This window comes from Perognathus longimembris, chromosome 13 (assembly GCF_023159225.1).
Source record: "Perognathus longimembris pacificus isolate PPM17 chromosome 13, ASM2315922v1, whole genome shotgun sequence".
Lineage (NCBI taxonomy): Eukaryota > Metazoa > Chordata > Mammalia > Rodentia > Heteromyidae > Perognathus > Perognathus longimembris.
The window spans coordinates 36,185,547-36,202,438 of NC_063173.1; the positions used below are offsets into that span (position 1 = coordinate 36,185,547).

General features: G+C 37.8%; 1 protein-coding gene across 1 annotated transcript in view; it reads right to left on the reverse strand.

Annotated features, from left to right (window-relative positions):
* Window positions 1-10,794, reverse strand: part of Ccdc73 (coiled-coil domain containing 73) — a 101,043-nt gene extending 90,249 nt beyond the window's left edge. The window contains 2 exon segments of the mRNA XM_048359963.1: window positions 3,115-3,186; window positions 10,666-10,794. Coding sequence (XP_048215920.1) covers window positions 3,115-3,186; window positions 10,666-10,794 — 201 coding nt within the window.
* Window positions 10,795-16,892: the final 6,098 nt, after the last annotated feature.

Here is a 16,892-nt window from a genome sequence, read left to right on the forward strand (position 1 = left end):
ACTAACCAGGAAGAAGTCAGAGTGTCAGAGTAGACGTGTGGCTCAACAAGTAGAGTGCTAGCTATGAATGAAAAAGCTGAGCAAGAGTGTGAGGCCTGGAGTTCAAAACTCAGTATTGGAGGAGGGAAAGATTTTTACATTTTTAGTGGCTAAAGAGGAAAAAGTCAGGGGGCTGGGATGTGGCTTAGTGGTGAAGTGCTTGCCTACCATACATGAAGCCCTGGGTTCAATTCCTCAGCACCACATAAACAGAAAAGGCCAGAAGTGGTGCTGTGGCTAAGAGGTAGAGTGCTAGACTTGAGCTAAAATAAGCCAGGGACAGAGCTCAGGCCCTGAGTTCAACCCCAGGACTGGCAAAAGAGAGAGAGAAAAAAATAAAAATAAAAAGAGGAATAATATTTCAAAATTGTGTGAAATCTGAACTTTTAGTGTCTATAAAGTTTTATTAGAAATAGATGTACTTATTCATATAAGTACTGCCCATGGCTGCTTTCACATTGCAACAGAATTCGGTAGTTGTGGCAGAGATCATAACAGTCCACAGAGCCTAAACACTTATCATATGGCTCTTTACAGAAGGAGCATGCTGACCTTCCGACTACTGAGTGTGATGCTTTAATTGTTCCTTACTTTGCTTAATACTTTATTTCCTCTCTGTTAACACTCAGGAACCTTGTGCAGTGGTATATGCCTATAAATGTACCACTTGAGGTAAATTTGATTTGGTGATAGCCTCTGTTCTCATGGTGTGAGTACTTGGTGACTGTCTTTAAGTGATGTACACACCTAAGTATTTTTATAAGGTTGATGTGTTCAAATGTTCTAATATGTGACTTCTAGAGTCACTTTTTTTTCTTTTTTTGTTGGTGGTACTGCAAGTTGAAATCATGGCCTTGTGCGTGCTAGATAGTGCCTTTTTGCTTTATTTTGGGGATAGGCTCTCACATTTTTGCCAGGGCTAGGACTACACTAAGAGAACTACAATTCTCTTATTTATATTTCCTAAATTGCTGTGATCAAAGGTCAACACCACCATACCCAGCTATTAGCTGAAATGAGGATCTCTAATTTTGAGGGGAAGAAGAGAGTCTGGGCTAGCCTTGAATATGATACTCCCAATTTCCACCTCCTAGGTAGCTGGGTTTACAAGTGCAAGACATCATGCCTGGCTATTAGCATTAAATACCGTTGTACAGGCACTATCCTATAAGATGACCCAACAAATAATAGTAAAACAGGAAACAACTCTCTCCTTATTACATACTTAAGATAAACAATCATGATCAAAGATAACCATATATACTATTATAAATTTTCATAAAGCATAAAGTAGTACGTATTTTTATTTATCACAACTTAAATAATAATAATAGGTTTTTCTCCCAACTGAGGCCAAAGTAGAAGAGAGAGAATGAAAACTGCAACCACCTTTATCAGTAGAGTTATCAGAACTGAAAATACTTACATCAACACAGCTTAATTTTTTGTTCAAGGAAACCTTTGTTCAGTAAATACTATTTACTGAATAATCTATCCTTCCTCACTGATTTGAAAACACAGTTATCATTCACTAAATTATCTTATGTATTTGGATCTAGTTCTAGACTCTATTAGATTCTATGGAACATGACAATTCATGAACATGACCAACCTATTTTTATTACTATAGCTTCACAATATCTTTAAGAATTAAGTATGACTATATCATCCTATTTTTTTCAAACATTCCAAACATTCTTGTATGTTTATTTACACATGCAACTTACAATCAGCCTAAGTGCCAAACAGGCCTTTGGTATTTTTTAATTGGGTTATGTTAAATATAATGATTAATTTGGAAACAGAATAACTTTATTCTATTAATTCTCGCACCATGTGTGTATGTCTCAGCTACTCAAAAGCTGAGGTAGAAAGATCACTTAAGCCCAGAAGTCCAAGCCCATCCTGAACAAGATACACATCTCAAAGCAAACAATCAAAAAAAAATTTAAGATAGTACTCTACCACTTCCATATTCTGTATGATCTTGTGGGTCTTTCTGGCCCCCCAAAATCTAATAACTTCTAGTTAGGTTTAAATTATGTCATTTTAATTCATATTTAATTCATTAATTCATTAAATTCTGATATGTTGCCCTTAAATTCCTATTTGAGTATATCTAAAACTATCACTAACTTTTAATTATCAGTATTATTAACCTTTCACCTTTAAGTTTAGTGCATTAGAAGCACTACATGAATGCTTTAATATTAAGTTAGAGAAAATCAGAACTGATGATTTTTTTTCTATTTGATTGCATTCTACAGCAATACACTTCTAGTGCTGAGATCACACTGCTTTCAAAGTACACTCATTCATATTTAATGTGTTTCTTAGTTGCAAAACAAGTTTTCAGAGTTATCCTCTGTATAATATATATAAGAAAAGCTAAATAAAACCAGCCTAGAGTAATACCAGAAAGACTAAGTAAAGTCAGCTTCAGCGGCTCACATTTGTAATCCTAGCTACTTAAGGAAGCTGAGATCCAGTGGATAAGAATCAAAACCATATCAGCAGATAAGTGCAATTGACTCATCTTCAATTAATCGGAAAAAATATCAGGCTGTATAGCTCAAGTGATAGAGCACCAGCTTTGAACAAGCAAGCTGAGCAAGAGAGCATGAGGCACCAAGTTATTTCACCAGAACTGGCAAAATAAATAACTTGAACAAAACTTTTACTTTGTTTTATGGAAACCCAAATATCATAAACAATGTTAGTTGAAATTGTCCTGAAGTTTTGTTTCAAATAATGCACTACTCCTGAATATATTTAGGAAATTTAAAATTCCATTTTAACAATAACTAGACTACATTATAAATGGATGTTAAAAATGCCAATAGAGGGGCAGGGAATATGGCCTAGTGGTAGAGCACTTACCTCGCATACATGAATCCCTGGGTTTGATTCCTCAGTATCACATATATAGAAAAAGCCAGAAGTGGCCTGTGGCTCAAGTGGTAGAGTGCTAGCCTTGAGGAAAAAGAAGCCAGGGATAGTGCTCAGGCCCTGAATCCAAGCCCCAGGACTGGCAAAAAAAAAAAAAAAAAGCCATTTGAGGGGGAAAATACTCACCATTTGCCATTTAAGTTCTTGTGTCTCTGTAATAATTTTATCAATCTGTTTTTCATATTGAGTTTCAGCTTCCTAAGTCAAAGAGAAAAGAAAAGTGCTATGAAAATTATAATCTCAAGATATTCATGTCCAGCCCTTTCTAGAGAAATGGAATCAATATCTTCTTATATTCACTTTTTGAAAAAGCTGGAAAACTAAAAATTAAATGCAAGTTCTTACAGTGAGCTGCTTTAAGACCATAGATCAACATGGGCCCTTAAGGTAGGCTTTTCTGGTAGGAAATCTACCAAAGGCTTATAGAAAAGATAGGGAAGATTCTGAGAAAGTTTTCATCTTTGCTATTAGTAGAGAAAGTAGTCACAATCTGCTTCCACTATGGACTCAAAACACTGATAGGTGGAAGAACAGTAACCAAAACTATAGCCAAGTGAGGCAAGCAAACAAAACAGGGTCCATAGCTGCCAGGGTAGCTCATTAGACTGGGCCACAGATCCACCTCTGCCTAAGGAACAGTGTGCATAGGCAGATAAAACAGGATCTATGTATGGTTGCCAGGACCACTCCCAAGACCAGCAATCGATATACCTACAGATCTGCACCTGCCTGAGGAATGTCCAAGAACACTTCCAAAAGATAGTCCTAGACTGCAAAAGGTGCTGACAAGGTGTTAAGAAAGTTCCTGTGGCCAGCTTCACTGGAGCCACATGATAACCAACCAGCATGTTTGTTCAGCAAAGCAGAGTTCTCACCAGCTGCACAGGAACAGGGAACAAGGATGACAACCCTATACAATGACCTTTCACCATGCAATTCCCAAGTTCTCACTTTAAGACTGCCCAATCTCTATGAGTAATGTGTACAAATTCATCCCAGAAATTCTCAACAAATCTAGGCATGCACAATGTGTTTGTGCATGAAAGCATTGACTAAAAATTACTGGAAGACTAATAGGTTAGTAAACATAAGTAGAGGAAAGAAGCAAGCTAAAGGAAAGCAACAAAATGATAAGATACATGATATACTTCTCCAAAGTAGCTAAATATCAATGGGCTCAACTTCCCAACCAAAAAAGAACAAGCTCCACCCGTCAATCAACCTGTCCATTGAAATAAAGGACCACCTTAGCTCCAACCAACAAACCACACACTTTCCCTGAACTGCCCCCAAAAAAGCAGGAAAGTATAGTATCCTCAGTGCTGCAGCACTTTCCCACAGCCCACTCTTGCAGTCTCATAGGGCATGCACTCCCTTTCAATAAATCTATATATTCCTTTATCTGTGTCCTACTCAATTCTTATTTTGAACACAAAAGACATGGAACCAAGATCCAGACAGGGTACTCCCTTTCCTTCAAACATTCATGTGGTAATACAGACATGGATGAAGAGCAACCCTTTTGTGAGATACAAACAATATATAAAATCAATACACAAAAATATTAACCACATTTCTAAATATTAATGATGAACACAAAGAAAACAAAATTGTAAATACAATTTATGGCCAGGAGCTAGCGGTTCATCTTTAATCCTAGCAATTCATGAGGCCAACAATCTGAGGACTGTGGTTCAAAACCAGCTCAGGAAGGAAAGTCTATGAGACTTATAACTCCAATTAACCAGCAAAAAGCCAGAAGTGGAGCTGTGGCTCAAGTGGTAGAATGCAAGCCTTGAACACAAAAGCTCAGGGACAGAGCCAAGGCCCTGGTTCAAGGCCCAGGACTAGCACAAAAAGAAATTATATATACAAAAAGGAATCTAAAAAGAGCAATTCTGGTATTATTTCAGTGGCTTATTCAACAATACCCTCAAAAGGTATGATTATGCCCATCTTTTCATATTGCCATTATCACAGTAATTTTCCTTAGGCTTTCTACACCCTTTATTATTAGAGAAGAGCTCTCCCAACTAGGCATTAATGGCAGACAGGAGAGAAACTTACAGTAGAAAAGTATATCCTCTTTAAAGGATAATGAAAGACTTCCTGGAGCTTCCCAAAAGATATCCTCTAATATCTTATTGCCATAACTGGGTTACATATCTGCTTCTAAGTCAATCATTAGCTAGAAAGATACACTCAAGCTTCAAGACTAAGACCATTGAGGATTTATATGACTCACACTGGCAAGAGGCACTTCAAAGTTCTTTCTTTTCTTTCTTTTTTTCTTTTTTTTCTTTTTTTTTTTTTTTTTTTTTGCCATTCCTGGGGCATGGACTCAGGGCCTGAACACTGGCCCTGTCTTCTTTTTGCTCGAGGCTAGTACTCTGCCACTTGAGCCACAGCGCCAACTCTGGCCATTTTCTATATATGTGGTGCTTCATGTATATGAGGCAAGCAAGCACTCTTGCCACTAGGCCATATTCCCAGCCCTCAAAGTTCTTTCAACTTAGAAGAGGACAGGAAAAATATACCACTAGATACCAACAGTGTATGCTATATGATAAATAAAGGGAGATTAGAATCTCTTGCAGTAATACACACCCATTATCAAAATCTATTGGCAGCATGCCTGTAATTTCAGCTACTCAGGAGGCTGACAGGCTGATTTCAAATTCAAGGCCTGCCTGGGCAACCTAAAGAGATTCATCTAAAAACAAAAACAAGGGCTGGGAATGTGGCTTAGCAGTAGAGTGCTTGCCTAGCATGCACGAAGTCCTGGGTTTGATTCCTCAGCACCATATAAACAGAAAAGGCTGGAAGTGGCACTGTGGCTCAAGTAGTAGAATGCTAGCTAGCCTTGAGCAAAAAAAAAAAAGCCAGGGACAGTGCCCTGAAAGAATAAATGTACGTGATTGCATTTGTTCAAAGATATGAGAGGAGTATGTAATAAAACACATCCCTTCCCAAACCGTTTGAATTTAAAATACATAAGATTTGTTTATCATATATATCTTATTATACATTTATGGTTGTTTGTTTGTTGCTAGAATAGATTCTAAGATTTTATCATGATCCAGATATTGTTTGAATCACTTTTTATGTATTGACTAACCCATAAGACAATTTTAAAGAATGGATATTCTCACTATTGTTATTTTTGCAGATGAAGAAACTAAAGTGGCAAGACAATATATAATTTGCCTAATGTCATAGCAGATAAACAAGAAAAGCCAATTTTTTAGTATGGCTTGTCTTTTTCTTTTTGGGAGGATGAGAGGGAGAGGAAGGATTAGTACTGAGGCTTGAAGTTATTGTTTCACGCTCTTCTTGGCTTTTCCACAAAGGGCTAGCACTCTACCAACTGAGCCATACCTCCACTTCCAGGTTTTTGCTGGTTTAATTGAAGAGAAGAGTCTCTCAGATTTGTCTGCGTGAGCTGGTTTTGAGGCAGATTCTCAGGTCTCCGTCTCTGAAGAGCTAGTATTGCAGCAGTGAACCACCGCTGGTTTGTCTTTTGAGATGGGATCTTGATATGTTGGCCAGGATGGTCTAAATGTGATATACCCATGCCAGCCTCTTGAATAACTGGTACAACAAGTGCACAGCACTATGCCTGGCTCGAAAACCAACATTTGGGACCAGATTAGCCATCTCCAGAGTTTCTGACACTAAGTTATATTATCTTTAAAAGAGTGTAGCTGCAATGAGACAGTTACATTATGATTACTACTTTTCTTCAAAAACACCAAAATTCAGTTGTCATATCCTACAAAGGTTAGATAACCATTCAAAATAATATTACATGTGTTAAATATACAAGCACGTTCTATTTTTTTTGATAGAATGCTTCAAGATAAAAACAAGAAATACTTGGATGAAAAACAGAAAAATTTAAGAACAGCCAGACTGGGGATCTGGCTTAGGTGGTAGAATGACTGTCTAATAATTGAGACTCTAATTTAATCCTTAGTACTGCCAAAAAAAAAAATATCAAAGTGCCATGGACCAGACATGGTGACACACTCCTGAAATCCCAGCTACTCAGGAGATCAAGATCAGAAAGATTGAGGCCAGCCCTCAAAAACAGTAAGACCCTCACCTCCACAAACAATTGGAGCATGGAGATGTCGACTGTAAACCCAGCTCCAAAGAAGGAATGGTGAGGCAGATCCAAATCCAAGGCAAATCCTAGGCAAAATACACAAGACCTAACCCAGCAGAACAATGCCTAGGAAGTACAAGGCCCTGAACTCAAAGCCCAGTACCACCAAAAGGAAAAGAATTGCTCTGAATGTTTAAAAACTACTATCTTTCTGTATCAGAAGAACTTGGGGATTTGTAATTACTAGACAAGTTCTCTACCAATTGAGCCATGCCTCAGTAGGGAAAAAGACTTTTTTAATAAAAAAAAATTTAAGCTATCCCATGAATATTAGATATACTTACTTTTTAAGAAGACCAAGAAAGTATCTGGAAGAGTGTACTTTTTTAGACAACATAAGAAATTAAGTCGAGCCATGGTGTAGGAGATAAATCATGAGTTTGAAAAGGACAAAGTATCCAGTGACAGTTTGGGCTTCTTGGACATGTGCCTGCTGTATGGACTATCTCCCTAAATCTGTTCAGGGTCAAGAACTGAAAAGGTCTGACCAATACACAGCCCATCTTGTAAAACTACAGCCTGAAGCAAGCACTTTAAAAAGAACATAACACTTTCAAAAGGTTATAAAGAGTAAATAAACCATCAAATTACTCCTCTTTTATTGTTTTTGTAAAAACACTTAAATCCTTGTAGTCCTAAGGCATCTAATAAAAAATAAACACTTTTAGGATTCTATATTCTGGGATATTTTATTGAAGTTAGAGATGGGATTTTCTTGCTAAATTTAGTATTTTATTTTCTCAATGACAATTTCATAGGAATGTTTTAAGTTTTAAAAACTGCTTAAAATAGAAAAATGAAAGAAATGAAGAAAGTGTGACATTAAATTAAAATCCTACTACAGGAGAAGCAAACACTAATGCTTTTTGGCTAACACCAAACAATTATCTTTTTTCCATGTAGGATAAAAACATATTCCAGACAAAGGCCTGCTATCCATCATATACAGGGAGCTCAAGAAACTAAACTCTTCCAAACCTAGTAAACCAATCAATTAATGGGCAAGGGAACTAAATCAACACTTCTCAGAAGAAGAAGTAAAAATGGCAAAGAAACACATGAAGAAATGCTCACCATCCCTGGCCATAAAGGAAATGCAAATAAAAACAACCCAGAGATACCACCTTACCCCAGTCAAAATGGCTATATTCTGAATTCAGACAGCAACAAATGCTGGTGAGGATTTGGAGAAAGAGGAACTCTAATACACTCCTGGTGGGAAAATACAACCACTCTGGAAAGCAGTCTGGAGGTTCCTCAAAAAGCTAAATATAGACATGCCCTACAACCCAGCCATACCACTTGTAGGCTTCTATCCTGAGCAACAGGAACCAGGATATAACAAGAACACCTGCACTGTTCACAATAGCCAAGATATAGAAACAACCCAGATGCTCCACTACAGATGAATGGATTCAAAAACTGTGGTAACTATATACAATGGAATTTCACACTGCCATTAGACAGGATAAAATAATGGCACTCACTGGGAAATGGATGGAACTAGAACAATTCATGTTGAGTAAGATAAGCCAAGAACAGAGAAACAAATGGCATATGGTCTCCCTGATATGTGTTAGATTTAAAACACGATGAGGGGCTGGGCATATGGCCTAGAGTGCTTGTCTCGTACACATAAAACCCTGGGTTCAATTCCCCAGCACCACATATACAGAAAATGGCCAGAAGTGGTGTTGTGGCTCAAGTGGCAGAGTGCTAGCCTTGAGCAAAAAGAAGCTAGGGACAGTGCTCAGGCCCTGAGTCCAAGGCCCAGGACTGGCAAAAAAATAAAAAATTAAAAAATTAAATAAAACACAATGAGATCTAACAAGGTAAACAGGACTCAAGATACCAAACTATAATGAGAACAAATGAGGACAGCCTTGGGAGAAAAGCACCAAATAGTAAGACTCAAGCACTTTAGAACCCCAAAGATAAGGAAACAAAGGACCTCTTCTGAAAATGTCCTATTATTTTTTAGATGATGCTATATTCCCTACCTCACATATGGGATATACATGAGCACACCCAAGGGAAGCAGGGTGGAGGGCACAGAATGAGTAGAAAGTGGGTGGAATTAATATATATATATGGACATGTATATATATACATATGTGTATGTATACATGTATATATGTATATGTGTATATATGCATATATATGTATACATGTCTCTATATGTATAGCAGAGGCGCCAGCTACATTGGACATGGATGAAAGTGAACTAAGCAACTCATGGGCGAAGATGAGAAGGAGGGAATGTCAGAGAAAGAGGGAACATATGTTACTCAGCAAAAGGAAAGTAATGTACATATCACCCAAATTGAAAAAAATGGTTTATTGTTAAAGTTCATAGAGTTCGTAAGCTATATAGAGTAGAATGATGATCTTCATCATTGTGAAGGTTAAAATATATACTGTGAAATATATGTAGTAACTTAAACTCAATTAAAAAAATAAAAACAAAAAACATATATTCTATGAATTATAATACTCAGGGGTATGATTCTACTCATTAGTAATTCCAGTAGTCATGGGGCTTGAACTCAGGCCTGGGTGCTATGCCTGAACTTCTTTTTGCTCAAGACTAAGCTCTCTGCAACTTGAGCCAGAGCTATACTTCTGGCTTTTTTTTGGTTGGGAGGTACTTTATTGAAGGTAAGAGTCTCAAGGACTTTCTTGTCTGGGCTTTAAACAATGATCCTTAGATCTCAGCCTCCTGAGTAGCTTGGATTAGGAATAAGCCACCAGCACCCCGCTTAACAAATAAAGGAATTTTGTTCCTTGAATTCAGAATACTTACAATGTACACTTATTTTGTCACTTAACCAAATGCTACTCTGTTTAATCACTTCATCGGCACCTATCTTATAACCTTAATGAAAATGTAATCTCCCCAAAAGAAGTTCTTTTTAATCAGTCATGGTATCTAATGCATATGTAAGACACAATGATGAAACCTCTTTCAACAATTAACATTTTAACAACAAAAAAAGCATGTTTGGGGCTGGGGATATGGCCTAGTGGCAAGAGTGCTTGCCTTGTATACATGAGGCCCTGGGTTCAATTCCCCAGCACCACATATACAGAAAAAAATGGCCAGAAGTGGCGCTGTGGCTCAAGTGGCAGAGTGCTAGCCTTGAGCAAAAAGAAGCCAGGGACAGTGCTCAGGCCCTGAGTTCAAGGCCCAGGACTGGCCAAAAAAAAAAAAAAAAGCATGTTAGGAATTTGAAACATTTCTTTTCTGAAGTGTTGGTGTTAGTGGGAAAGGGAAGACAAATGAAGAAAGGGAAGGAGGATGAATATAGACAAAATACTTTAAATACATGTGTGAAAATGGAACAAGGCAACTTGATGAGAGTGGTTTAGGGAGTGAGATGAGAGAGAATGGTTACAGGGATGATTATGATCAAAAAGCACTATATACATAAATGGACTTGTTAAGATAAAACCCCCTTGTACAATTCATTCATGTCAGTAGGGAAAAAAAAAACAAAACAGGAGCTTACCCTCCTCATACGCAATTCTTCTAATGCTTCCAGTAAATTTGTTTTAAAATCTAATAGCTGAATAGAAACCATTGCCTCTGAAGAACTTTGAAGTGTAAAGACAGATGATGATTCAGAATTGTTCTCCATATTAACATTTATTTCCTGTAATATAAAAGGTTTCAAATGAAAAAAAGCATATATGTTTTTCATGTAGATACCATAAAAAAGTAACAACCTATATCCAATGATCCTCTAAGATCAACACTGAATAAGTTTCTCCTACCCAATCTTCACACACACACACACACACACACACACACACACACACACAAACACACACACACAGCAGCAGCAGCAACAGCAGCAATAATGTATTCTATTTCTCCATGGTACCTAAATTCCCCTGGAGACTACATTTCAGCCCTCAAATACCAATCTTCCAAAGGCTGAGTTCTATCAAGGGCTGTCCCCTCACTAGTTGATTCATGACAAGACAGATACACATTCTCTTCCTAAACTTTGCCTTGTCATAGCCACTTTTCAAGGATGGAATGAACATTAATTCAGAAATCTTCAAACTCAATAAAATTAGAGGCGATAGCCTCACACCAAAGTCCCTTCATTGCCATACCCATTCAAATAAATCAGTTAAGAAAAGTTGTATTAAGTTGGTTGATGGTTTTAAAAACCCTTAACTTATTTAAACAATTTGAAATGAAGATATTAGTAATGTCTTTAAGAACCTTGCAGAAACAAAAATTTTTTCCAGAATAATGTAATTTTATCCTAAGTACTCAATAAAGTTGCAAGGAATAAACCAGCACACAAATATAAGAGGCATGGAAATCCCTATGGTATTGTGAAAGCCAACTCAAAAACAGATTAGAGATAAATACACACATATTGCAGGTTTTGGCATTACCACATATAACATACATATATAAGCAACTATGTTTACTATATTTAAAGAAATAAAGCCAAACTTAAAATTATCTATAAAAGAGTAAATTTTTGGTATTTGGGGGGAGAAGGGTTAAGAAAGGGTTTCCCTATGTAGCCCCAGTTGTTCTTGAAGTCGGGACAACCTCGGGCTGGCCTCAGAATTGAAATCCTCCTATCTCAGTTTCCAAAATGCTGGGATTACAAGTGCGTACCACCACGCCAGACAGAATTTGTGTGTGTGTGTGTGTGTGTGTGTGTGTGTGTGTGTGTGTGTGTGTGTTTGGTACTGAGGCTTGAACTCAGAACTCATAACCTATTTTTTCCACTCAAGGCTGGCACTCTACTCACTTGAGCCATGCCTCATTTCTGGATTTTTTTCTTGTTAATTGTAAATAAGAGTCCCACTGACTTTTCTGCTTGGGCTGACACTGGACCTTGATCCTCAGACTTCATCCTCCTGAGTAACTAGGATTATAAGCATAAGCCACCAGCACCTGGCCATTGTGCCAATGATTTCTTTTTGAGACAATAAAAATTCTCTGAACATTAGTAGTAGTGGTGGTTGCACAACTTTCAAAATATACTAAAAAACTAAACTGTGTGTGTGTGTATATATACATATATATATACAGATACATTTATATATATATATATATATATATTTTTTTTTTTTTTTTTGCCAGTCCTGGGCTTGGACTCAGGGCCTGATCACTGTCCCTGGCTTCTTTTTACTCAAGGCTAGCACTCTGCCACTTGAGCCACAGCACCACTTCTGGCTATTTTCTATATACGTGGTGCTGGGGAATCAAACCCAGGGCTTCATGTATACAAGACAAGCACTCTTGTCACTAGGCCATATTTCCAGCCCCTAAACTGTATATCTTTGTTTATTTGTTTGTTTTTGTTGCCAGTCCTGGGGCTTGGACTCAGGGCCTGAGCACTGTCCCTGGCTTCTTTTTGCTCAAGGCTAGCACTCTGCCTCTTGAGCCACAGCGTCACTTGCAGCTTTTTTCTATATATGTGGTGCTGAGGAATCGAAGCCAGGGCTTCATGTATATAAGGCAAGCACTTTACCACTAGGCCATATTCCCAGCTCTAAACTGTATATTTTAAAGAGCGATTTGATAGTATTGGAATTATATTTCAGTAAGATTATGGTGTAATAGTATAAAAATAACATATTTTAATAAGGAAAGATTTTTCTTCAGAGAAAAAGAAAATCATTTTTTTCTTCACAAAAAATAAAAGAAAGAAACCCAAGCCAGATATAGAGACTCATATCTATAATCCTAGCTACTCAAGAAAGTGAAATGAAAAAGATTACCATTAAATGACAAGCAAAAAGTCCAGGTGATCCTTTCTCAACCAATAGTGGGGTATGGGGCTGGGAATAAGGCCTAGTGGCAAGAGTGCTTGACTCCCATACATGAAGACCTGGGTTCAATTCCCCAGCGCCACATATATAGAAAATGGCCAGAAGTGGCACTATGGCTCAAGTGTCAGAAAGCTAAAGTGTCAGAGTGCTAGCCTTGAGCAAAAAAAAAAAAAAAAAAGAAGAAGAAGAAGAAGAAGCCAGGGACAGTGCTCAGGCCCTGAGCCCACACCCCAGTACTGGCAACAACAACAACAAAAAAATAGCAGGGTATGGTATTACACCCCTGTCGTCTCAGATATACAGGAGGCTAAGATTAGGAATACTGCAATCCCAGGCCAAGCTGAGCAAAAACTTCACAAGACTATTTCAATAGAAGAAATTAGGCATGGTGATCTGTATCTGTCATCCCAGCTATCACAGGAAGCATAAAATAGAAGAATCACAATCCAGGCAAATACTGGTATATTTGTGTGCTGGTTTTTTTCCTTGCAAATTTATTTCTAAAAAGTTATTGAGTACTTAGGATAAAAATAGCCAGCTGAACTTGGCACCAATGGCTCACATCTACAGTCCCAGGCACTTAGGAGGCTGATATCTGAAGAATCACAGTTGGAGCTAACCCAGGTGGACAGTCCCAGAGACTCTTATTTCTAATTAACCAGAAGAAACCCAGAACTGGAGGCACCACTCAAGTGATAGGCGAAAAAGATTAATGAACAAGAGCATGAGAATCTGAGTTCAAGTCCCAGTACTGAAACAAAATAATAATAACCAATGCAAAAAGAATAAACAATGCAAAAAAGGAAGTACAGCACAAATGGGAACAAGTATTAGACACTGATTTCAAACCACAAGTACCACTAAAAAATTAAAAAGAAAAAAACTTGAAAGAATAAAACCAGTGTCTTATGGAAGTTTGAAATATAAAATGATGAACAAGACAAAAGCACAGTATATGCAGGTGACAACTCTTTGAATAATTAAAACAGTTTAACAGGGCTGGGAATGTAGCTTAGCAGTAGAATGCTTGCCTAACATTCATGAAGCCCTGGGTTCGATTCCTCAGCACCACATAAACAGAAAAAGCTGGAAGTGGTAGAGCGCTAACCTTGAGCAAAAAGAAGCCAGGGACAGTGCTCAGGCCCTGAGTTCAAGCCCCAGGACTGGCAAAAAAAAAAAGTTTAACAAAAAATATCAAGAAACTGAAACATATTTTGAAAGGGGGGGCATTATAGGAGAGTGAAGGATGAATGGAAAAGGGAACAGTAGACAAATACATGGCATTAAAGTTTGAACTCAGTGCCTTGCACTTACTAAACACTCTACTCTGCACTTAGTAAACACTCTACTACCTGAGGTATGCTTCCAGCACTTTTTACTTTAGGTTATTTTTCAGATAAGGTCTTTCACTGTTCACATAGGGCTGACCTCAGACCACAGTCCTTCAACATATGCCTCCCACATGGCTGGAAGACATGCTATAATGTTCAACTTATTTGTTAAAATTGGAGTCTAGCTTTTTGTCATAGCTGGCCTTCAACTATTTTCTCTATTTTTGCCTGCCTGGTAGCCAGAATTGGGTAAGGGTAACTGTAAGAGAGTGAAGACATTGCTAATGAATACATGGGTTCTATCTGAGGTAATAAAAATGTTCTAAAATTGGCAGTTCGATAACAAACTATATCAAAAAGCACTGAACTGTATACTTTAAATGAGTGAACTACATAGTATAGAAACTCTATCTCAGGGTTAGAGGTGTGGCTCAGGTAGAGTACCAGCCACTGAGCAAAAGGGTCAGATACTGAGTTCAAATCCCAGTCTCTAACAACAAAAACAAAAAATAGAAACTCCTATCTCCATAAAGCTGCTAGTTTTTAAAAAATGCAATGATTTACTTAAAAGATAAATGGAAGCTGAGCACCGTTGGTTCATGCCTGTAATCCTAGCTACTCAGAAGGCTGACATCTGAGGACTGCTGTTCAAAGCTAGACAGGAAAGTCCACAAAACTCTTATTTCTAATTAACCACCAGAAAACCAGAAGTAGTACTGTGGCTCAAAGTGGTAGAGCAAGCAAAAGAGCTCAGGGACAGCGCCAAAGCTCTGAGTCTAACCCCTCAACCAACATGAAAAGCTCACAGACAGCTCCCAGCCCCCGAGTTCAGCCTCAGAACTGGCACACCACACACATACACATACACATACACACACACACACGAAAGGAATTACTGGAGGAAGGGTCACTAACTGCTAAGGCTTCACTACTAGCTGAGTAACAAAACAGACTTCTCATTAATGGTTTACCTCACCAATGTTAATTAATATACAGACATGTTTTTCACACAGTCTTTTCACCATCTCCAGATAATTCTCCAATTCTCCTTCCTGAAGTGAAAGAGGAAAGTGTAGAACACACCTGGCGATGTAGATTTTAAAAGAAGTACGATAAATAGGATATAAGAATTCCACAGGTGATAAAGATTTTTGCCCCATTTTCATTTTCAGCCCTATTGCATATCCCCTGTCTTCTGCTGTAGCTGGTATACTCAACTACTGCCATGATTCAATTTTTTCAGAGCATCAACTCCCTATCTCCTTGAGGAAGACAATCTAAGAAGGTTCAACAATTTTTCCTTAATAACGATCAACTTCATTCCGAACTTTCAGAATACTTGGTCCTGAATCTACTTCTAATTTTTTTTTCAGGTACCTGGGCACTGTCCCTAAACCTCTTTGTGCTCAAGGCTAGTGTTCTATCACTTGATCCACAGCACCACTTCTGGCTTTTTCTAAGTATTTTACTGGAGATAAGCGTCTCACCAACTTTTCTGCCTGGGCTGGCTTCAAACCATCCTCAGATCATAGCCTCCAGAGTAGCTAGGATTACAGGCAGGAGCCACTACTGCCCAGCTACTTCTAAATTTTTAAACCAATCACACCATTTCTCTGTGTTCTGACAAATAGTGTGAAATCATCTCCTGTTCTCTCTTGTCTCTGAAACCATTTTCATGCATTTTATCAGCAGTGAAAAAATGATCAGCCTATTACGTATAGCTAGAAGTTTCAAACAAGATTTCAAAACCACCTATTTGATTATATAAACTCTTATGTACACAGAATGGCACTTTGAAAATATTGGCCCCCCAAAAAATGCATGATTTACTGTACAGATTATACAATTAACCAAAATATTAACTTCCTAGAATATGCAGAACACAATGCAAGCTTCCAGGATATGAGCTCACAATCTGGTTGAAGAGACAGACATAGAAACCAATGGTGTGAAAACCATTAAAACAGAAACATATGAAATACTTAAGAAAATACAGGTGAAAGCAATTAATTCCATCCACCTTAAAAAGGCTGTTGTAGAGAAGTATTATAGTACAAAGCCTTAAATATGTGAAACAGACTCTGGAGAGAAAACACCGTAAGTAAAATTGTAATTATAAATTTCCAAGGTTTATAATTTACATTAAGTTCATCAATTTGGGCTGGGAATATGGCCTAGTGGTAAAGTGCTTGCCTCACATATATGAAACCTTGGGTTCAATTCCTCAGCACCACATATATAGAAAAGGCCAGAAGTGGCACTGATGCTCAAGTGGTAGAGTGCTAGCCTTGACCAAAAAGAAGCCAGGGACAGTGCTCAGGCCATGAGTTCAAGCCCCAGGACTGGCAAAAAAAATCATCAATTTACCAACAGAACTGTCTACATAATAATGTCAGTGCATCTAGATGATTTCTTTATTCCTCAGCTTTAGGAGCCAAGCATTGTTGTTTTAGTCACTGCAATATCCTCCAATGTCTATCATAATGTCTACATAGTAGACATTAAATAAATATTTTTTTATGTGTGTGTGCCACTCCTGGGACTTGAACTCCAAGCCTAGGCACTGTCCCTGAGCTTTCTGGCTCAATGCTAGAGCT